The sequence below is a fragment of the Pelodiscus sinensis genome, chromosome 9 (assembly GCF_052426305.1).
Source record: "Pelodiscus sinensis isolate ZL-2025 chromosome 9, ASM5242630v1, whole genome shotgun sequence".
Taxonomy (NCBI): domain Eukaryota; kingdom Metazoa; phylum Chordata; order Testudines; family Trionychidae; genus Pelodiscus; species Pelodiscus sinensis.
This window is the reverse complement of record NC_143060.1, coordinates 19,140,444-19,164,089: the sequence shown is the minus strand read 5'-3', so window position 1 is coordinate 19,164,089 and position 23,646 is coordinate 19,140,444. Positions and strand designations below refer to the sequence as shown.

General features: G+C 40.4%; 1 protein-coding gene across 4 annotated transcripts in view; it reads right to left on the bottom strand.

Annotated features, from left to right (window-relative positions):
- EFCAB7 (EF-hand calcium binding domain 7) overlaps window positions 1-23,646 on the bottom strand; it is a 44,310-nt gene that overhangs the window by 6,214 nt on the left and 14,450 nt on the right. For 3 of the 4 annotated variants that reach the window (XM_075936151.2, XM_075936148.2, XM_075936149.2), the window contains 7 exons: window positions 22,752-22,873; window positions 13,984-14,125; window positions 9,198-9,307; window positions 7,715-7,872; window positions 7,383-7,516; window positions 5,334-5,482; window positions 3,015-3,224 (listed from right to left, as the gene is read on the bottom strand). In XM_075936151.2, coding sequence (XP_075792266.2) covers window positions 3,015-3,224; window positions 5,334-5,482; window positions 7,383-7,516; window positions 7,715-7,872; window positions 9,198-9,307; window positions 13,984-14,125; window positions 22,752-22,873 — 1,025 coding nt within the window. The remainder of the gene's footprint in view (window positions 1-3,014; window positions 3,225-5,333; window positions 5,483-7,382; window positions 7,517-7,714; window positions 7,873-9,197; window positions 9,308-13,983; window positions 14,126-22,751; window positions 22,874-23,646) is intronic. The other variant, XR_012905899.2, reaches the window with a different exon arrangement.

Sequence of the window (23,646 nt, the reverse complement as noted above, 5' to 3'; positions counted from 1 at the left end):
TCTGGTTTGGGAGCTGAAGAAGCAAGATTTAAAAGCGAGAGAGAGAGAGAGAGAGAGAGAGAGAGAGACCGTGTGTGTGCATGCACACAAAAAGAGAGAAAGACACACACACACACACACACAAATGTATGTAGTTGTGTTCACACACACACACACACACACACACACACACACACACACACACAAATGTATGTAGCTGTGTCCATTATACGCAGGTTGTGGATTTGTTACAAATACTCTCTTCCAAAATACAACTAGCCTACATATGAAATAATTCTTAAATAAATCTACAAAATTAATGTGCTTAAAACAGATTAGATAATGAGCTAAATCTTGACTTTGGACATGTGTCCATGGCACATGCTGCAGCTGTGTGCACACTTCTAAGAATGAAATAGGACCCAGTAATTACACAGGAAAGGAGACAGTCCAACTGGTTAAGAAATGGATAGTCTGGCCCAATCACAACACAGAACCTCATGTAGTTCTTTGATATCATCTAGCTCTAAAACCAGGAATGTTTGCAAAGCCTGCCCACCTCTGGGCAGATGGATAGTGCTAAATGACTGTCCAACTCCACAAGGGATGGACTGTGATATCCCCTCCCCCCAGTCACTTTTGGCAGTCAAGGCACTGCATAAGGACACTGAGTTTTGAACATCTGAGCAACCAAGGGTTTGGGTATGACTGAACAGGCCATATTCTCCAGGCCAACTTGCAATGAATTACTGGAATGGAGCTGTCAGGCCACTGGGCTGAAGATGGGGAGAATCGGAGAGAGATAGCCCCATACATTTTAAGATCTCATCTCTCTTGTCCTCTTTTGTAATCTCTGCACCACAGTGAAAAGTACAGATGGTCAAAATCTACATAGGCCAGCTTATAGAAAAGGAGAAGCTTCAAGCTTCTTTCCTCTATGGATACCAAGCAAATTACAAAGCCTCTATGAACTGGGCCTAATCATTAATTGGCCCAATGCAGAATTGATATATTAAACCTGTTACTTATTGCTGTACAAAATGAGCTCAGACAGGACTCACACCGAGCTGATCTAACTTAGAAAAACAATCAAACCAGCTATTTCAGACTAGACTTAAATTAAAGACATGCTAATGTGTACTGTCACTCATATTTAGATACATTTAGATTTAACACTCAGAAATGCTGAAAATTTTTCGAATAATCCCATCAATCATGCTTCTTATTGTGAAATGAAATAGGAATATGATTATTTCACACAGCAGCCTCCCCCCTGAACTTAAAGGTTTGCTATGACTCTATACGGATAAAGATTTGCAGAAATGCAGTCTATGATACTCACAGTACTAAAGGTTTATGTAGCTTAGAATGTGAATATAATCATGTTTAAAATAGAGGCTGCAAAAAACAAACATCACTTTGTGTATTTCTTTTCATTATTTTTGTGCCTTGATATTTTCTTTGGGAAATGTCTATAGTTCTACATGGGAAGCAAGATGAAGAAGGTTCACAGAGACAATATCTATAAGATGAATAACTTTTGGACATAGAAACAGGTGCAGATAATATTTAATACATTTTTACTTCAAGTTATAGGCTATAATCTGATAACAGAGTTTCTTTAAGGGCAGGTAACAGTCAGAGCTCCACCTAGTCTCTATAACTTTTGGAGCTGTTTGTTCAGAGACAGATAATCTTATATGGACCACAGAAGAACGGGAGGAAGACCTTTTACTCCACTTAACTGCGGGAAAGTGCCAGACAATTAATCTCTTACTTATAATTAGCTTATAATTTACTTTAGAAATCACAAAACATTATTTCCATTATACTTGTAATTAATGCCCATATTTGTGATTTGAAAGGTTAACAGTAAACTCTTTGGAAACCATTATGTTTCTCAGTGTTTTGTAATAAAAAAAAATCATACTAAAATGTTCATGAAAGTTCAACAAACAGGTCCAGTACAGAGCAGAAAAGCTTGTGGGGCCAAAATCTCCATTGTTGTAAGTGACAGTTCCACTAACCAGAAGAGAATTTGGTGATTGGTATTTAAGAATATCTCTGACAAATCCCCAAGCTACATTTAACTTATTTACATCTGAAGGATGAAGTGCTGAATGAGACCTACTAGGACTTTAACCTGTGGATCTAGAGAGTCTAGATATTTTTAATTTACTGTTCTATCTCTGAGCCATCCCTTCCTGATAAGTGTTCCCTTCTAAAAAAATTGGCACATTGGACCTAGCTTTATTTTAGCATCTAACTATACTATTTCCTTATTCAGAAATCCTAATATAAGGGAAACTGTGAACAGAATTAGCATTAGGCCCCATGCAAAAGGATTTGGAATTTCTGCTTCCATTTTACGGAACATGTTTGCCTGGGTTTACATTCATTAATTTGGATTACTTCAACATCCCACTCAAAAACCTGAACAGACAAAACAAGATTCAAAATAAATGGTGGAAACTGATGGATGTCCTATGCACTTGAGGGGTGAGAGGATACAGAAAGAAGTTAATAGTTGAAATGTCACCCATAATAATCCCATAAAACCAAAACGTGTGTATATCATACTGTTCATGCTTAGTACTCATGTTTTCTAAATAAATTTGTAGAAACTGACTGTTTTCAATCCACAGTTTTGGTTTGAACTGACCAGCATTTTCCAGTGACAAAAACTCTTTATTTGAAAAAATCCTGATCAGTTCTAATCATACAGACATAATGTTGCTGATCTTTTACACTACACATTTGCCATGAGCCTTTGTAAATACAGACAGGAACTCAGCTAATAATACAATAAGCAAGCGCCCTACATCATCCTGATCCAATGTCTATTGGAATAGATGGACAAATTCCCATTGTTTTCAGTGGACTTTGGAGCAGTCCCTTAAAAAGGAGGATTTTTTTGTATTAAGTGGGTACAGAATCTATATATCAGCAAGCTTAATGAGGAAGAAGTAACAATGATGTACATTAGCATGAAAATTCTTTTGTGCAATGTGCATAAGAAAAATATCAGAAAATACCTTATTTTCAATAACAGAAGTGATCCGTGTGTCACTTTTGTAGGTATAGACAATTATACTTTCACCATTATCCAGTACTTTGGCATCTCCCTGGTTAACAACAGACTTGCAAATGGCTTTGTTAAGTTGCCTGCTGCCTGCCTCCAGATAAATAGCTTTAATTTTGGGTTTGCATTTTTCTGCATAGATATCAATGACAAAAGGGCATGCCTGTTATAGAAGAAAAATACAGTAACTGTATATGTTGTTTAGTTCTTGTTAATTTATGACTAATCAGATTTTTACCCTCAGACCTGTTCTGTGTCAGGTTATCTGTAAAAATTGTCCAATTGTAGGTGCACCATTTAACTAAGGGGTTAAATTATATATGCTCTTGATCCAAACAGCTGAAGCACACAATACATAGTTTGTTCTTATCCTTCGGAAAACAAAGCTTCTAACCACAAACTACAGTTGTGAAAGGCAAAGAATCTCCATAAGGAACTCAAAAGACTCTGAAACAAGGAAACCGTCCTTGTTAGAGACCAGCTCCCTCTAGTGTCCAAACTGCAGAAAGACAGAGCATCATCTCTTTTCCAGCTTTCTTAGGGATAATTAACTCAGTGTGACATTATTCACAACTGTTTGCTAATTGTTTAAATCTAATAATTGATAAGAGAATGGCTAATTCTAGCCTCTTAAAATATCATGGCTTCACTGTTTTTGTGTTAGTATATTTTTGTTTCACCTGCACAGAATGGTTTTCTTTGCCAATTACATAGTCTCATGGCCCTGAATGGCTTTGGTTTGACAGAAAGTAAACAAGGAAAAGAAAATGATAACAGGGTAATAAAAACATTCTTTTCTTGGAAACAAGCTACAAACACTGGACTTTTCTGCATTTTTAATGGAGTTTTTGGTGTGTCTTTATACTTAGTTTTGCTTTTCCTCCCGAGTTTTTTGCTAAAGCTCCTTCTGGTAATGGTGTGGTAATTCACTTTTTAACCTTTTTAATCAGGCAACCATGGGAAACAGGGTATGCCAGATTAAAGATTTTTCCAGGTCACGGAGAGAGCTGTGGAGTCTGTGCACGAGAGGGTGGGGATAGGATGCTTCCCTGTGCCCCACTCCCAGGGGCACAAGTAGCTCTGTGCTCCCTACTGCTCCCAGGCATTGCCCCTCCACTGCCATGAGAGTGGCAGCAGGAGAGCTGACAGCTATGCCGGGCTGTTGGGCAAGTTGGGGGCAGCAGCTCTGTACTACCAGAAGGGGCAGAGCCTCAGGCAGAAGGAGCGGGCCAGGCAGCCAGCTCTAAGCACTGCCCGTAGAGCTCCTGGGAGCATGCTATGCAGCATTCCGGTGGCAACTGAAAGGGCCCATGGCTCTGGGTGCTGCTGCTGTTGCCATAGTGGGCCTGAGTGGTGAGGAAAAGCCTTGGGGAAAGCAGCAGCGCAGAGCCACTTCCTCCTCTGCATCACGAGCGTTCCCGGACTAGATCCTACATGAGACACAGATTGCCTTCTCAGCATTGTTATGGCACCGTGGGGAGAGGCAGCAGTAAAACCCCTAGAATAGCTAGGTAATCCTAGCTGGAGAGTTTGAACTCTGAGTCCATGTAAAAATATATTACCTGGCCCTGAATGGCTTATTATTTATTTATTATTTTCACCCATGGGTAGGTTTTTCTTGTTCTGGTCAGTGCAAACACCCTCCAGGAGCCTTGGCTTTCATCCTTGATGCCTCATTCTGTACCTTCCCGGTTAATTTTGAAATGAATGCAAATGGCAGCCTCTTATTGCTTTCAAGCGATGTTTACCACCATGCCACAGAGATGGTTTTTTTGGTTTGGACAAAGAGAGGGATTCTTTCCCTGTTGACTAGGCCATGTTGGAAGACATATCCAGATCTTGGCCAGCGTGAGCCCTGGAACTCTGGATGTACTGATAGGCCACCATTTTTTGCCTCTTTCTTCTCACCCACCACTTCACCGAGAACTGCTCCTCCCTAGCAGTTCAAACCAAGGCCTTCAGCAGATATGTCCCTAGTCCTTTTCTCTCAACAGGCCCTGTAAAATACTGGTATCCAGCAGCTGAGTTGAGTTCTTTCTTTGAGCACTAAGAGATTTTACTGCAGCAGCTCTGATCTCTACCTCCTCTAGAGTCCCACTCATCAGTGCTAGCCTAGGGAACAGACTGCCTGACCTGAAATGCAGAGTGAAAACCTTTCAAGCAGCGTTGCTGGTGCACTGAAATCCATTTATGAAGGACAGAAGCAGCATTGCAGTTAAATGTGCAGCGAGTGATATGAGAAACTGTTATTTTTGATACACAACTATCATACCTCTGTCATTTCCAGTGCTTTATTGTAGCCCAGTGACAGTAAAGTGAGCCAGAGGTCACTAGTGTCCCCTTCACGGTCATTGGCCTCCATGAGATGCAGATCCATAAATCCCTGTCTTGTGAGCTCATTCTTCTTTGTGTCAAAATTCTCTGTATAAAGGGGAATCAAGTAGTTCTTAAATTACTGCTTCCTAAGGCACACAATTCTGCAGTCTTCACCCTGGCCTTTCATAGGCAAAGCTCCCTTTGACGTTTTGTCCATCAGTCTTGCAGCCTCTGGTTCTCCAAATTTCATTATAAAATGAGGAAATAGTAAAGGATTCTCTTGAGTGAAAGCTGTTTACAGGGCATCTTCCAAGATTTTAGGGGATGACAGGGGCCGCAGGCTTATTGGCCAAAAGAAGGTGAGGTCTCATAATGTAGAGTGTGGCTTGAATTATTTCTCTACCCCATGGTAATATCTGCAATTGAGTAAGATTTTAGGAAAATAGAACTCTGGGAATAGGAAACGAAAGTCCCGTGGGGCTATAGTGCTTTGGGGGAACTCATGACAGAATGTAGCAGATCAACTTCTCTAGTGTCAGCAAACATATAATTGAAATGTTCCTATGTCAGAGAATTTTAAAAATGGTTTTTTCATCATAACAATGCTAAATCTTGACTATATATTATTAAAAAGGGATTATCAATTTAATAAATCTATCTCAGGGTTGAGATGCTATTACAAACGGCTTGAACTTAGCCCTCAAGATTTATAATATTCATCTGAGTCCTTCAACTGATTAATGTCTGGTAATCCATCCACCATGTTCACTTCCCCTCTCTCTCAGACCCACACACAAATATAAATAAAGGTATAAAAAGTGGTGCAGAATCTAGGGAGATGAAACAGGAGGAAAAAAACTGATTTACAGGAGAACAATATTTGGATGACTTTTCTATTTTTTAGAAAAAGTACCAGATACACCGTGGGGATTTTAGAGATAAATATATAATAAGATCTGCAAAATTTCAAATTTTGTGGCCAGAATTAATTGAAGTGTGACAGGAGATTGTAGCCAAATCATCACTGTCAACTAGCTCTTATCTGCCTTTCTATCTAGTCACTTATACAGTCCCATCACTGTAGTGGCTGTGCACTGCAAAATTATTAAGGAATTTGTTCCTTGTGAGGCAGAGCTGTATGTCATCAGGACTGATTTTAAATGTTTGTCAATAATCCCACAAAAAATATGGGGGTTTTCCCCTACCAATTGACATTAAAGGCCAAATACTTCCTTCGAAAAATGCGTGACTCCATTAATTAGAACTGTGCTTACAAATCAAGGGCAATATATGGCTGAAAGAGTCCTAAAAACCCCGTAGACTTTCAAGCCCACTCACAGAGGTCTTGGGAAGCACGTTTACAGCTGTGAGAAGGTCAATATGGACATCTTTATGAAGTGTTTATGAAACTTTAAGAGACTGACTTCCAAAGAAAAATGCCTACATCTGGAGAAACATTGCTCCAATTGATATTTTCTAGAGAAAATAATATACAGTAAGTGCCATGTTTTTCAAATTCAAAGCTCTCTACATGCATTGACTAACTGCTCCTTGCATTATCCTGTGAGGTAGAAAAGCATTTTCATCTCTATTTTATAGATGAGTCAACTGAGGCAGAGAGTAATTAATTGCAGCAGGTGGATTCAATATAAGACCCACAATTAGAACTCTATACTTCTTGGCACTCCGGTCTGTACTCAGAACGCATCTCTCACATACAAAACTTGTAATACACATATAGCCATGAGAAGCATTCCTTCTGTAGATGGGCTATTAAACATGATTACTGCAAGCAAATGGGACAGAGGAAGAATAAGTGATAGGAGAGTGGAGGAAAGGAAAACATGGAAAGAAGATGGAGGTATGGCTAGAAGAAAATGGGGAAGGTAATCAGTATCTATCTCACAAATCTATATTAAGAATAATATTGTAGATGAATGTAGGTAACTTGTAACCAAAAATTCATAATTTCTGGTCAGTTTATTTAAGCAGAGTAACATCTTACCCTTGCATACAGCCCAGGCTTCCTCGTCACATTTCTCACCACTAGTCCTCAGTTCAAAGAAATTATATTCCTCCAGGCTTACAAGGCCATTTCCATCTAAATCAATTATTTCAAATATGTCTGATAAAGCTGCTCTAGAGACACAGAAGACAAGACAGTTTTTAAATACTTTTGCTTCCTTCCTCATGCTCTTGCATCGAATGATCCTGTAAGTTGACAAACATTTTTCCAAAGCAATAGCATTCAGACAAAAATGAATTCAGCAGCATAAAGGATACTGAGAGTATGTCCTTTTACAAAAGCTAGCATGCCTCCTGGCTAACATGACTCACTTGAACTCTTTGGTAAGGGCCAGCTCTCCGTCTTCATCTCTGTAAACAAGTTTGGCTTCTCCAGTAATTTGGTTTTTTATCTTCTTGAGCCTACAGCCAGTTGTGAATGGAATTAGCCAGTAAATACCAGATCCCAGTTCACCTTTCCACTTAAACATCTATTCTCAAAGGAAAATGGAGAAATCTATGAGCCATTGTTTATCCAAAGCCTGCCTTCATTATTAATATTCCCACAATAATGATCAATTAATAGAAGATACTGACTTGTTAGAGTCCCCGCATTTTCTTTTGTTAGAGATGGCATATCCCTACAATATGTTTTTCATACCAGCATGTGAACCTGAGAACTAGTGGGTCTGCCAGCTGTGGTAACAGTTACATAGCTGGGCAGGACACAGGCAGCCATGGGACTTTCCTGATTGGAATAGATCAACAATATTTCTGTTGCTTCACAGATTTTTTTATCCTTTTAACATTTTAAACTTGAAAATAAAAACAAAACACGACACTTTTCCTGACAAAGGAGGCAGATTGACAAAACCCCACCGACTTTCTCACTCTTTCCTCTGAGAGTATAAATTAACTACAGGCTGGCTCACAATCTGGCCCTGATTCATCAGCCTGCATCAAATTTGCCACAAACATTTTGCATGGCTCCTTGTCAATGCTCACAAGTAACAAGAGATGCAAGAGATAGGCTCATGACACAATTTACATTCAGAAGACCTTTAAGTTCAATTCCTAGTTCTGCCAAAGTCTTTCTGTGTGACCCAGTCACTTAATCTCTCTGTTTTAACTCCCTATCTGTAAAGTGGATGTAATGGTTCGCTCTGGTTTATTTAGACTGTAAATTCCACAAACCAGGGAGCATTGCTGGAATATGCCTATAGAGCTCTCAGAACAATCTGGCCTCAAGCTCGTTTCTCTATGACTTGATAGCTGGGGAGATGATTTCACACTGTCATTTCTCCCTCTGTGGGTTTTACCATAGAAGAAAAGCACATACAGTACGTAACTATGTCTGGACTCATTCCCATGGCAAAGGGAAAGAGGAGTGAGAGGAAAGTCTGTGAGGCCAATGTTGTGATGTTTTGACTCCTTGGAAGCAGAGAGAGAAGATGGCTGAACTTTCCCCAGGTAAATCCCTTGGCTCTTGGAAGGCACATCTGTACAGAGAACCAAAAACTCAACATTTCTCGCTACCCATTGGGTACTCAGCTCTTTCAAGAGCAACCGCAACCCTTCTGCACTGCAATTGCTTGCATCCCATTAGGTTGTAGTTTGAAAGGTGTGGAATGATGTTAATGTTGCTACCATAACATTAACTTCTGCTGACCTGGGGCAGTTGCTCCTTATTTCTGTCCCGCTCACATCCCAGCAGGTCACCATCCCAAACTTGTGCATCCTTAACCTATTCTGTGTTGACACATACATAAAGATATTTTTAAAAATCAACATGAGAAAATTAAGGAAAATATCTAACCTCCTTATTTCGTACTTCAGTAAAGCCCATGAGCTGTAGGTTTTCTTGGCTTTCATTTTCCTTGAGAACATATAAAGCTGTGTCCGTTGATAACCACAGAGAAGTTTTTCCTACAAAACAAAAAAACCCTCAATCAATCAGCAGCACCCTCCCTCCCCCAATCTCCCTCTCCTACTCCAAAAAACAAATATTTGATGATAACTGCATAAATTCAGGGCACAGTTCTCTTTTCTGATCCACACTATGGATCTTTCTATATTCCGTTCATTTCACATGCAGAGCTCCTATTGACTTCAATGGAAGAACCACACACAGAATGAGTTTATAGTATGCAATTGATATCCCCATGATATATCAGAGCAGACAATCTGTCTTTAATCTGTGACACATAGGCTACGTCTGTACTGAAGCCTTCTTCTGCAAAAGCTTATGCAAATGAAGCGCGGAACAGAATATTGCTGCGCTTCATTTGCATAATTAATTAGAAGCCCTTTTTGTGCAAGGGGCTTTTGAGCAAAAAGGAGCCATGTAAACAGTTTTCTACATAGCTCCTTTTTGTGCAAACCCCCCCTCCTTGCAAAAGAGCTGTTCTTCCTGAAAATAAGAGAAAGAATGGCTCTTGAGCAAGAGGGGTGTTTTGTGCAAAAAGGAGCCATATACACAGCTCCTTTATGCGCAAAAGCCTCTTGAGCAAAAACATCTGCTACAGTAAAGTCTCAATTATCCGACCTTCATTTATCCGACATGCTGCCCGTCACATCATGGCAAGGGACGCTGGACAATGGCCTTGTTTTCCCTTTCCCTTTTCCAGGGCTGGGTGGGAGCTCTGGTTGGCAAGTCTGCAGCTCCCTCTTGTGGCTGAAGAATTCGCAGTCAGCTTTTTTCCCCCTGTTTTTCCTGTTTTTGGGAAAAGGAGTGAGCACCTTGCCCTGCGTCACGTCATCACCAGGGGACATGGAGTGGTGCAGGGCGAGTGCTGTGCTCCTGCTGCAAGGCTGAGCCCTGAATCTTACTCCCGTTTGGGGAGAAATACAAGGGCTGGTCAAGGCAGCAGATTCAGAAGGTTTAGAACTGGACCTTGCAAGGTATAAATTACTGTATTAAAAGAATTTTCCGTATTATCCGACATTTCCTTTATCCGACCATCCTCCGGTCCCATTTAGGTCGGATAATCGAGACTCTTCTGTAATTAGTTATGCAAATGAAGCGCGGTGATATTCTACTCCTCACTTCATTTGCAGAAGCTTTTGCGGAAGAAGGCTGCAGAATAGACATAGCCATGGCGATTACTATTAAAAGGTCTCAAATGTCAGGTATTTTGGTAGCTGCAGAAGTTACACTCGTGCCTTTCCACTACAAACATTGTTTATTACTTTTCTTGTTATTGAACAAGCTATTCCTAGACATTTGCAATTAAATGTATATAAAAAATTATGAATCCCTTTTTTGAGATTCTGTAAAAGTTATTAAAATGTATCTTGATTGGAAACCTAGCTTCTGTTTATTTAATAGGGTGGAATATATCTTAATTTTATTTCCTCCACTGTTAAATTCATACATAAGATCTCACTAGCTAGTCTAGCTAAATAACACGAAAACATATGACTTACTGACAAGATCACATCAGTGGAGTCGTTAGGCTTGTTTACCTGACACAAGCAAGTCATATCAAGGTGTTATGCTTGACAGTGAGACTTGCTGATTGGCCTGATTGGTCTGAGGGTGGGGGGAGAGCGCGAAGCCTCCTTCCACCCTGTGAGTAGTGCACAGCACTTTGAAGTGCCACATGCTCCTCGCAGGGTGGGAGGAGGCTTCGGGCACCCCCCTTCCCCCCCCGTCCCCAGGCCAATTAGAGCCTGGGGGCAGACGAGTGCTCGAAGCCTCCTCCTGTCTTACCTCCGCCCTGTGAGGAGCACGCGTCAGGGCATGGTGTGGATGCCTGGTGGGAAGGCGGGAGGCAAAGGGGCTCCCCCACCCCCAGACCAATCATGGTCTGTGGGTGGGGTAGCCTAGAAATGTACGGGCCCCACCCTTCCAGTTCAGACCCCGCCCCTTCCGGACGGCCCTGAGACACTTTTTAAAATGGCCTCTAGCCAAAAATTATTGCCCACCCCTGCCGTAGCAGAAGCCAGTGCTAGCACATACGGGGAATGAGGAAAAGCAAGGAGCTGCAGCATGCAGGGGAGGAGGAAGAGCAAGGGGCTGCAGCACCAGGCCAAAGGGGCCCAGGCAGCTCAGGCCTGTGCTGCCGCAGCCCTACCTTGCAGAAGTACCACTCGCTGCTGCAGCCCTGCATGTGACTGGGCAGGAAATTGAGAGGGAGGCAGTCTGAGGGCTGAGCTTGAGTCTCAGCAGAGCGGCTTGGCACTAGGCTGAGGACGTGGCCTCTTGGGCGCAGCAGAGGATGGAATGGCGGGCAGCTGGGGACGCGGGACGCCTTGCCCTGTGCCTGGCGCTTCTCTTGAGCCTGCTGGTCCAGCAGCCGGTGAGTGCCAAGAACACCAGTGGTGCAAGCAACTGGCCCTGGAGCAAGTTGTACTGTCCCTGAACAGTGTCTGGGGCAGGGAGCCCATGGGAGGGCTGACGTTGCTGTGTCGTTCCACAGAAAAACTTTTTTTATATATCAAGAGAGATTATTAAATTTGTTGCTACTAGTTAAATTTTGTAATAACAAGCTCTTATCAAATCTGAGGTGTGTAGATTTTTTTTTAATTCCAATGAAAGCAAATTCTAAGCAAATAAACATACTGCTCAAGAGTTTGGGGCATCAACATTGCAATACGAAGAACCTAAGAGCATGGATGACTATGAACAGAAGAAGTATAACTAACTTCAGTGATGTTTAGGTCGCCTCCAAATTCACAGTTCATTTTGGTCAATTTCACAGTCCTGGGATTTTAAAAATTGCAAATTTCATCATTTCAGGTATAGTGATTGTAGGGGTCTTGACTCATAAAGAAGTTGTGTGGGGCTCACAAAGCTATGGTGCGGGGGTTGGGAGGAGTTGCAGTACTGCTACTCTTACTTCTACACTGCTACTGGAAGTGGTACTGCCTTCAGAGGTGGGCAGCTGAAGAATAGTGGCTGCTGACCAGAAGCCCAGCTCTGAAGGCAGAGTTGCCACCAGCAGCATCACAGGAGTAAGGAGGCATGGAACGGTATTGACAACTTTCCTTTTGTGCTACTGCCTGCAGAGTTACCCGGCTCTGAAGGCAGCAATGCAGAAAAAAGGATGGCATGGTATGGTATTGCCACCCTAACTTCTGCACTGTGGCTGGCGGGGCACTGTCTTCAGATCGGGGTGCCTGGCTAACTGCAGCCACTCTCTGGCCACCCAGCTTTGAAGGCAGCACAGAAGTAAGGGTGGCAATACCATGATCGCCCCTAAAATAGCAATGTGAATTCCCTGCAACTCCTTTTGGGGGTAAGGGCTCCCAATTTGAGAAAAACTATCTCCCTGGTGAAGGTAAAAGCACACAAAATACCAAATTTCAAAGGGGGAGAACAGATTTCTTGGATTTCACACATTTTCCTGGCCATGAATTTGGTAGAGCCCTAGTGATGTACACTGACTTTGCAAAAAGAAAGGCAGACAATAAACAAAGAGCATGTGTTTTAAAGGGACAACTCAAAAATTACACCCATCAGAAAATTTTTAGCCAGCTATTGGTACAAATAACATCTAAGATAATTATTACTGAAAGAGATGGGAGAAAAATATTTTTCTCTATTTTTCCTGGCGGTTTGTGTGTGTGTGTTGGTCAGTTTTGTGAAAGTTGGTTCATCCTGAAGTTTTTCATACAACCATGGCAAAGAAAAAAATAGAAAGATGTGATTATAAAAGCACAAAAGATTGACAGGGGGCAGAGACAGTAACTGAATCTACCATAAACTCATATTTTGAAATCGATGAGACTTGAAGTTGATGGTGTTCATGTAATGTGTTTTTAATATTCTAAATGTGTAACGAATAATCTATGAAAATATGCTTATTTACAAATGGTGGGACAACTCAAAAGGAGCCTGATTTTCAGAGGATGGATGGTATTCAGCGCTTTCTGGAAAATAGGCTATTTTAAGATGCTTCAAATTGATCACCCACATTACACATAGATATATATGGTTGATTCATATGTATAAAGACACACAACAAACCCTTCTTTATCCAGTGTATGAGAAAGACTCAGGCAACAGGGATAGGTTAAAAAGCTATAACTTTAGGGCCTGATATAACACATACTGAAGTCAACAGTTACTTACCCAGTAACTTCAGATCGTATCTTTATTGATTAAACAGGAAATTCTCTATAAACCTGGGGCAGAGATCCTAACTTGGCAGAGGGATAGTGGAGGATTTCACCTGTACATGATCAGACACCATACTGCTAGGTAAAAGGGGAATAACATTGCTGGTAAATCCAAGGCTAAATCGTGACCATCAACTATGGGTGTCCACTATTGCATTAGGCTACACGGCCATTTTTGTGCAAAAACCCATGGAGTGTCCACACCTCAAGTGCTTTTTTGCGCAAATAAATTTACAGTAAATCAAAAGAACAGAGGGGGTTTTTGCAGTGTAGGTATTCCTCTTTCTACGCGGAATAATTCCTTTTTTGCATAAGCGTTCTTGCGCAAAAAGGTATGTGGGGACGAGAACGTTTTTTTTTCTGAAAAAAGAGCCAATCAAAAAAAGCACATGCACTTCCATAGGGTATTCTGCAGGATCTGTCAGTTTCTCAGACCTCCCTGCAGATTCTCCAAACAAACAAAATATAAATATGCTTACCTTCTAACTGGCTAAGGTTTAAAGGTTTAATGGTGATATATACTGTTGACCTTTGAGGTAAGTACAATCTATATTTATGTGTAATGATTTCACCATCTTCCTCTAAGAAGAAGCATCCTTTGGACTGTGCACACTGCCAATCCTGGAAACAAAACAAAATAAATGTGTATATTAGAAGTTCATCTTGGTCTTTAATGCTTCTCTCTTAAAAATTGTTTTGGTCTGAGCTCCTGCTGGGTGAATACTGCATAAAATCTCCTGCAATACTCCTTTGAATTTTTAAATGAATTCCCTTAGGCAGCATGTACTCCTCTTTTGTATTCACTTTCTGCAGATATTCTGGCAAACCCACTTCACAAATTTTATTATCAGATGCTGAAATACTTACAGAAAGTGATTTTTGAGCTGCATAACTAACCAGTTATGTGAACTCCAAATTGAGAATTTAATACTTGAATATGCAATTTTAAAAGGTGCTGTTATTAGTTTTATCAGATCATCCAATCTGGGAACCTAATGAACTGGCTGAACAACCAAGAATTCTTTGTTCAGACAAGTCACAAGCAGGTAACATTTGTCAAATAAATTAATCATGAATTATTCACCGAAGACACTCTTTGAAAACCCAGTTCAGCATGAACTTAAATCCATCTCAATTCCGAAAAGTACTTGAGCTTTTGCAAAAGTCTCATTGAACTCACTGGGACTAAAACATGTGCTTTAGTGCTTTGTTGAACTGGGTCCTGAGCAAAGGTCCTCAAAAGATATTAAGGCACCTAAGTCCTATTCATTTCAATGGTTGTTAGGCACCTAAATAACTTTAGGGGATCTGAACCAAAGAACACGTAGTTTTTATCATCCACATAAATCTAACACAAATTGGCCTAATATACACACTTCATTCAGGATGTGGCAAACTGAACAATTTTCTGCAATATCCTGAATGAACTTGGCCGAATTAAATTAAACTGTATAAATCTCTGGGCGTCCATTGTATTAAAAATGCAATTGTTTATGTGGTATTGTGGAACTATATGTGCATCCATGGAAAGGATAAATAGGACAACAGGGGACGATTAGGCAAATTCGTTCAGGTTGTAACATCTCCAGAGAAACCATCCCTCTGGAGAGAGATGCATATGCTAGATCAAACTAGATTATTCAGAGACCAACCGACAAAACAAAGAGTTTTGGATAGTCTGGTTTTAAAGTGGTTCATGGCCTTCTTCCTGATCCAGCAAATGGACAAGTCCTTCAGTCCAGGGTAGGGTTACTTAGGGAAAGGTTAGAAGGGACTGGGCCTGAAAATGGGTGCATTTCCTAAGTCAGTAAGGGGAAACTACAAGTGCAGGTGCCCTAAACCAGTGTTTCTCAAAGCGGGCTGCAGATGGGCCCGCGCCGCTTTGTTTAATTAAAGGGTCCATAGCCTTGCGGATCCCATTGGCTCTAGTTCACCATTTCCAGCTTCTTGTGGCTCCCCTTGGCTGGAAACAGTGAACCAGAGCCAATGGAAAACACAAGGTAAACAAAAGCGGCCCAGGCCCACTAGCAGCTTTCCCATGGCAAATTTTGAGAAACACAGTCCTACACTATGATACATAGTTTGCCAGAATTTGGCTAAAGCGAATATGAATTCTTCTCCCTCTTTTTACATAAAACAATTTCTTCTTGGCTATTCCTGAAGCTATTGGAAACATAAAAAGGGAAGACTGCATTATTTGCATACAAGGTTTCTAGGGACGTCATGTTGTTATTGCCAAGACACAACAATTATATTTTAAAAAATGGCATGTTCCAAAACTTCCCACAAGCTATCACTTGGAAAAACAGAAACAAAGTCATTATAGGAGCATTGTCACTGGATGTTTCCAACCTTGAAGGAAGAAAGGAATGATTGATTTTGTGAATATTTTCCTAGCAATGGAAGATCATTATCCTCTGACATTTTAGTCTATTGACATTGTGTCTGAGCATAGGTATCTTGACATGCAATCCCTAATGGGAAGTATGTATCCAAGTCTCTTTCTTTTACCTACTATCTTTATTGCAAAATTCCACCCATCATTTTTACAGGAATGACAAGAGGCATTTGGGGTGCATCTACACTGCGCTGTTAATTCGAGATAACTAGCATTAATTTGAAATAATGTGAGCATCTACACAGCCATTCTGTTATTTTGAAATAATGGAAGGCTTATTCTGAAATCTGTAAATCTCTTTCTACAGGAAGAAGGCCTATTCCGAAATAGCTATTTCAAAATAAGGTGTGTGTAGTCGCTCCACTGCTATTATTTTGAAATAGCCCCTCACCAGGGCAATTCTAAGTTATTCCTCCCTAATGCATCCTGGGGCTCTAAATCGAGATAGCACGTCTACATTAGGGAAAACTGCCTCAGACTAATTTTGAGGCTTCCCTGCAGTGTAGACATGTTATTTCAGAATAACTTTTCCAGAGTAGCTTATTTTGAAATATGCATGCAGTGTAGACATACTCTTAGTTATTTGGTTTTTGCCTGTAGAAAGAGAAAGACCTGATCTCAATGAGATACCTGAATACAGGTTTAATGTTTCTCTCTAATCTTTACCAAACAAACTCTGTCCCCTAAAATGTGAAGGGAAAAACTCACCTAACCTGCAAGGATGATATATATATATATATATATATATATATATATATATATATATATAAATAAATAAATAAATTAAATAAAACAACTGGAGATCAATGGTGAAAAGATTGAGGTTGAATAAAAGATGAAGTTAGGGTTAACATTTTAATAGTATACTAAGGCTGGAGTAGCATAATTCAGTTCTAAAAGAATATGCAAGTTAGCACCCTATAGCATGTCTGAGGAGAATATTTCTTCCCAGGTGAACTGTTGGTACCATACACACACAAATTTCATTTACCCTAAAATCCTTGATGCAAAATGAGATTGCCCTTAAAATTTGACACAGCTGAGGACATTAAACAAAAGCCTTTGGTTAACTCACTTTAGTCTCTAAACTTAATAACTTACATAATGTTTGAAAAACAATCAACATTTCAGGCAAGATGAATTTCAAGGGGTAAACTAATGAAATGGGATTGGGTTTTAAGAGATTTAAAGGTATACAGAAAACTGTTTGAACAGCATCCCAAATGTGCTGTAGCTTTTCAAAAAGATACAGTAAATCATCACATGCAAAAATTCCTCTCTATAAATAATTTCCTACCTCCCCTTTCTTACTATGGAAGAGGTTACCACAGTGATACGTTGAATGTTGCTGTTCTGCAGGGAGCTTCCTTCACCATATATCTGATGGTTCTCCTTGATTCCAAATGTTATATCAAATTAAAGACAGCTACAGGTGGAACCTCTCTAGTCTGGCACTCTCTGGTCCAGTAACATTCATGGTCTGGCATGATTTTAGTTAGCCAGATATCCACTTACCTTGGGTGTGGCCAAGTTTCCCATGGTCCCATAAAGTTTGTTTATAGCCACCAGTCCTGGATCTCAGTGTTCTGTGCTGTTATTTAGCTCTAAATTACCTCTAAATGTGTTCTAAGAGCCCAGCAAGCAATGGAAAGGCTGGAAATGCTGCTAAGCATAAACATGGCTTTTATGGTTTACCTACTTGTTTCCTTATGCCAATACAATACAATTGTGTAACAACATTAATACTTTGTTATGAAGAGGGCTGATAAGCCTTGGCTAGGCATAGCTTTATATAGGGTATATCAGTACAGTCATATATTATTAAGCAGCATTACAAACATTGTTCCATTAATTTGCCTCAGTGAAATAAAAATAAAGATACCCACTCACAACAATACAGACCTCCTGTGACAGGCTACGTCTAGACTGCAAGCCTCTTTCGAAAGAGGCTTTTTCGAAAGATACAAAAGCCTCTTTCAAAAAAGAGCGTCTAGACTGCAAGCAGTACTTTCGAAAAAGCAAGCCGCTTTTTCGAAAGAAAGCACCCAGGCAGTCGGGACGCTCTTTTTCGAAAAAGCCCTGTTTGCATTTAAGAACGCCTTTTTTTGAAAGAGCACTTTCGAAAAAAGGCGTTCTTCCTTGTGAAATGAGGTTTTCCGCAGTCAAAAGAAAAGCTGCGTTCTTTCGATTTAATTTCGAAAGAACGCGGCTGTAGTCTAGACGCAGGTTAAGTTTTTTCGAAAAAAGGCTACTTTTTTCGAAAAAAACCCTTGAATCTGGACACAGCCACACAGAAAATTCTCTGGTTCTGCACCTGTCAGATCCTGAGGGTGCCAGACTAGAGAGGTTCAACCTGTACTACTTTCTTCCCATTACTTTTTCCATGTTAAGCAATTTAGGTGGTTAACTTAAGGATGTGCTGTAACTCCAAAATGCAGAGGTAAGCGGTTCTCGAGACAATTTTTCCCTCCATTAAGATGCAGTCAACACTATGAAATAGTTTGAGAGCCCTTGAGATTTCATATACTGGCTTGTTATGCTTAAACAGAGCATGAGGTGGTGCTATGCTCTCTTTCATTTATCAGCAATACCATATTGCAAAACCATGTGCATTATAAACACTTAAAGAATTCCTGCCTGGCTTGATTTTTAGCCTACAAATAGTGTATTTTATTCCAATTCATAATGGAGAATGTGAAAATATAAAATAAATTAGAAAACATATACTTATCAAAAAAGTGTGAAATGTGAATGTGAGAAATATCAGAAAAGTGTTTATGCTTCCAGTATCCATTACTGTAGAATACTTCATTTGTATGTGAGTCTTATGTATTGGCATTCCAATTTTAAATTATCATGGCAATTATTGTAAATGTACAGTTTCTTACACCTACATATAGAAAAGCCTCTTTAGTGCAAGAGACTGTTCACACACTTGAAGCCAAATTTTAGATCGCTGCCCAGTCCTGAACTACTAATATCTATCCTATCCCTGCTATCCTGAAAAACAGAATCTCACTGGTTCCACTGCAAGATGCCCCTCCACACAGAGGAATCAGGATTTATCCCTCGGGAGTAGTTCACAGCATATAGTTCACTAGGAATTGAGTTGGCTGCACTTATTTTTTTTGTTTTTCCCCATGAAATTTCTGTGCAGTATATGAACTGCATAAAAAGGTACATAACTATGTTGCTTTGGGGCACAAGTCTCTTCTCAGATCTCTTTTTCTTTATTTTGCTATGTGTCCAGATCTTCCACTGATGTCAGTGGAGAGATTCTCACCTACAGAAAGAGCAGAATTCTGAAGATGAGCATTCTTGGCAGGAGAAGCTTGTTCTCGGCGATTCACTTGCCAGATGCACCAGTACAATATGAAAATAGGATACAATGCTTTTTTTTTTTAAAGTGTTTTTATTTAGTCTTGTTTTAAATCTGCACTGAGAACTAAATTAATAATGGTTCATAGAACTAAAGAAATGTTTTACTCAATAGTTGTTGTTATACTTTGTTGTAGGATGTGTCTGCACTTCTGCTGGGAGGTGTGATTCCCAGCATGGGTAGACAGACTTGTGCTAGCTCAGTTGCAGCTAGTGCAGGGGTGGGCAAAAGGGCCTCCGTGGGCAGATCCGGTCTGCCAAGTGAGTTGATCCAGCCCGCAGAAGCCCTGCCACTCCGCCAGCCCTCAAGCCAATAAGGACCTGTGGGCGGGGAGAAGTGCACAAAGTCTCCTTCCTCCCTGCCCCTAGCCTGCAGGGAGTGCGCAGCTCTTAGAAGTGCTGTGTGCTCCTGGCAGGGCGGAAGGAGACTTTGTATGCTCCCCCCCTACCCAAGCCCTGACTGCCCTGGGGGCAGGGGGCAGCGCACAAAGTCTCCTCCTGCCCTGCAAGGAAGCACCACGTACTCCTTGCAGGACGAAGGTAGGGTGGGAGGAGACTTCGTGCTCCCCCTGCCCCCAAGCCAATCAAGGCTTGGGGTCGGAGGGAAGGGCTCCACGCTTAAAATCAACCACCCGCTGCTGCTCAGCTGGCAGTTGACTCTAAGCATGACATTCCCTTGCAGGGTGGGGGCAGGGAGCAAGAGACTTCACGTGCTACCCCTCCTCAGCCCGATTAACCTGGAGGCAGCACGTGAAGTCTCCTCCCACTGCCAGGGGCACAGGTACCTAGAGGGAACTGCCAGCTGTTCAGAATAGCTAGCGGTTCTCTCGGAGGGAGGCGGCAAAGACTTTGCACGCTCGCCCACCCCTAGACCAATCAGGGTCTGTGAGTGGCGAAGCACAGAAGTGTCCTGGCCCCGCCCCTTCTGCCTGAGGCCCAGCCCCTTGCAAAGTGGCCCGGGGCCACTTCAAAAATTTCTGAAGTGGCCCCCAGTCAAAAATTATTGCCCACCCCTGAGCTAATGTGTTAAAATAGCAGTGCAGACCTTGGAGCATGACTGGTGACTTGGGCTAGTCATCTGAATATAATCCTGCTCAGTCGCCTGGGGTTTGACTAGCCTGAGCCATCATCAATGCCAAAGACTACATGACTATTTGTAGTGCAAAAGTTTGAAGGGTAGCTGTGTTAGTCTGGAACTGAAAAAAAAATAATAATGAATAGTCTTGCAGCACCTTAGAGACTAAAAAAAAAAAAATGTAACTGGTATCATGAGCTTTTGTGGGCACAACCCACTTTGTCTACCTGCAAAGGGAATCACACCCAGAGGTAATGTGCACACAAAGACAGGTGGCTTAACACCATCTATATATCTTCCACTAATATGCGCATAACCATATATAATACTGTTTGTGTCTGACGCATGCTCACCATGACAGATTAATTTACCTTTTGCGAACTATTCTGAAATGGAACCTTATATGTGACCAGCTTCACAACATCCCTGTGATTTAAGAAAGCATCTTTATCTTTTTTTTTTTTTTACAAACGAGAAGCCGGGACATAGAGAGAAATGAGTTGCATAAGGGTTACACAAGTAGTCTTTGGAAGAGCAGGGACACGACACTGACTCTTAACTTCTGCCAGAATTAATTCAAATGACCATCCTCAACCCTCAGTAAGAGTTAACAATATCTAATTTTTTGAAAGCTGTTTTGACCTGCATATACTTGATGCCTAATCCTTGCTATTGTTTTCCAAGTGGGAGCCACATGGCAAAAACTTATCTCTACAATTTGCTTCTGAAAAAAAAAAGAGCCCCTTTTTAAAGTTTTCCATGGATACAGATGATAAATGGCTGGGAATCTATTCTAGTTTATGAGAGCCTTAAAATATTGAACATTACTTTCTTTGAATTTGTCACACAGCTCCACTGAATAAAGAGTACTTGAAAGGGTTACACTGTGCATTGGCTACAATACGCTAAATATGTCCATGGCAATTTTAATATATAAAGGTTCAAAATGTTCTGAATTACACTATTTTCAGCTATCAGAACTGTAACACCAGTGATGGTAATGGTGCAAGTCCACCAAAATAGTACTAACTGTCCCAGAAAACAGCTGAATTATAGTGAAAAATAAAAGAGCATATAAAATGAATGAGGCTGATGTATGCTTTTAGGTCCTGATCCAAGGCCCAAGAAATGATTGTATGTCTGTCCATTCATTTCAATGGGCTTTGAATGGACCCTTAGTTAGAATGGATTAAAAAATTAGCTGTACCAGTTACATCTGTTTATTTTTATTGACAAATATTTGATCTAATTTCTGACAAAAGATATGGTGGTAATCACTAATTGTTTCTTTCTAAAGCTGCTTTTCATTACAACTTTATTTGCTTGTGAAAAAGAAAGAGGCATCCAAAATTGGAACACTATAAGATTTTACACACTATAGATCATGTTTGAGCATGCTGGAATTGAGGTTAAATTGCATGGGGGTGCAGATACCTAAACAGATTGAAAAAAATTCCTTGGAGATGATGTTCTTAAATTTTAATATAGAACAAATGTCACTATCCAGCAATGTTAAAGATATAAAGGACTTCAGAGTTCAATAACAAATACAGAGTTGTTATTTGAAACAAAATGTACCTCATGAGAACAATCAGTTCAGTTTTCTAGCAGCAGTTATACTATGTGGTCATAACCATTTTTTCCCTTTTACACAGAGGTCTCAAGTTGCACATTTTTAATGTATCCTAGCAGTTTCTAGTTAATGTTTTATATTTTTGTAGCTATTATTTTCTGTTGAAAGAAAACTAGTAAAGGTTGAGTCAAGGAAGGGAAAACAAAGGAAAAAGATCAATATTAACACTCTACAAATATTGACTTAACAAAGTGACTTTGTTGTCTTCTCCCACAGGAATTTATATTGAATGAGTGATTTATTTAAACAAAAATACTTATAGAACATATTAGTCTAAATATAAAATCAATATTTTCAGGCTACAGGATATATTTACAAATTAATGTTCATTGAACTGAATATATCTGGAGTTGTGTTATTTATATCCAATTACTATTCTTATAAAGGTTTATGATACAAATCTTTCAGACTACTTAAGCATTTAAAGTTCTCACCAATCCAATAAATTATTCAATTTTAAATTTTTCAAAAAGTCATTATATGTTTTATCCAACACTAGTTTCATTTATAAAAATACACTTTGTTCTATTAAACCTTCACACCTGGAAAATTATTTTCAGTAACTAGATGTCAGAAAAACCAACAATATATAAAAATATTAAATAATATTGTGCATCATGAAATCTCTTTGTAGTGTATAGCTGTCTTTGACAATCTACTAACATAAAAGAAAAAAATCAGAGAAAAACGTATCTATTAAAAATGCAACGTGTGTATTTAAACAAAAACAGCATAATTTAAACAGAACTAACATGCAGAGTACCTTTAATGTGTTTGGCTCAATGAGCTCTGAATTTGTGTTATTGATTGTGCCCATGATGATACTGGAAGAAATGGATGCTTTGCAATTTTGGGCTGACGAAGGCCTTGAAGTTCTGTTATCACCTATAACAGACATTTATTTATTTACACTGTCTGCTTTCCATTGATTCAGAATGTTACAAATCATATTTATTTGTATATCTTTACATTCAAAGAATAACTTAACTTCATTAAAACAAACTGATTTCTCTATGATTATTTAGTCACTGACCATTGGCTAGTCTCACTGCCACCATTTACCACCTTTCACACATCAAGCAACTTTTCTTTACGTTCCTTTTAAACCAGTGGTTTTCAAAGCACGGGTCACGACCCAGTACTGGGTTGTGGAGTGCAAGGCACTGGGTCGCTTGTCTGTAAGATGACCAGGTGACTAGTGGGGGTTGCTAAGGCAGGCTTCCTGCCTGTTCTGGCATCACAGACTACACTGCACCCAGAAATGGCCAGCTGAGGGTCCAGCTCCTAGGCAGGGGGCCACAGCGCTCCACACACTGCCCTCCCTCTGAGCACTAACTCCACACTCCCATTGGATGGTTCCAGGCCAATGGGAGCTGGGGAGAACAGTGCCTGTGTGTGAGAGCAGCATGCAGAGCCACTTGTGCATCTCTGCCTAGGACACAGACTTGCTACTGGCTGCTTTCGGGGCACAACATGGTCTGAGGTACCAGGACAGATGGGAAGCCAGCCCTAGAATCCCTATTGCTCTGCTGGTAAGCCCGTGCCCAACCTGGCACACCAATACACTGCACCAGCCCTAAACCTTGAATTAAGGCAACCAAGGTGACCGATATACTCCAGACCAGCGGTTCCCAACCTTTTTCAGATGGGGACCCATT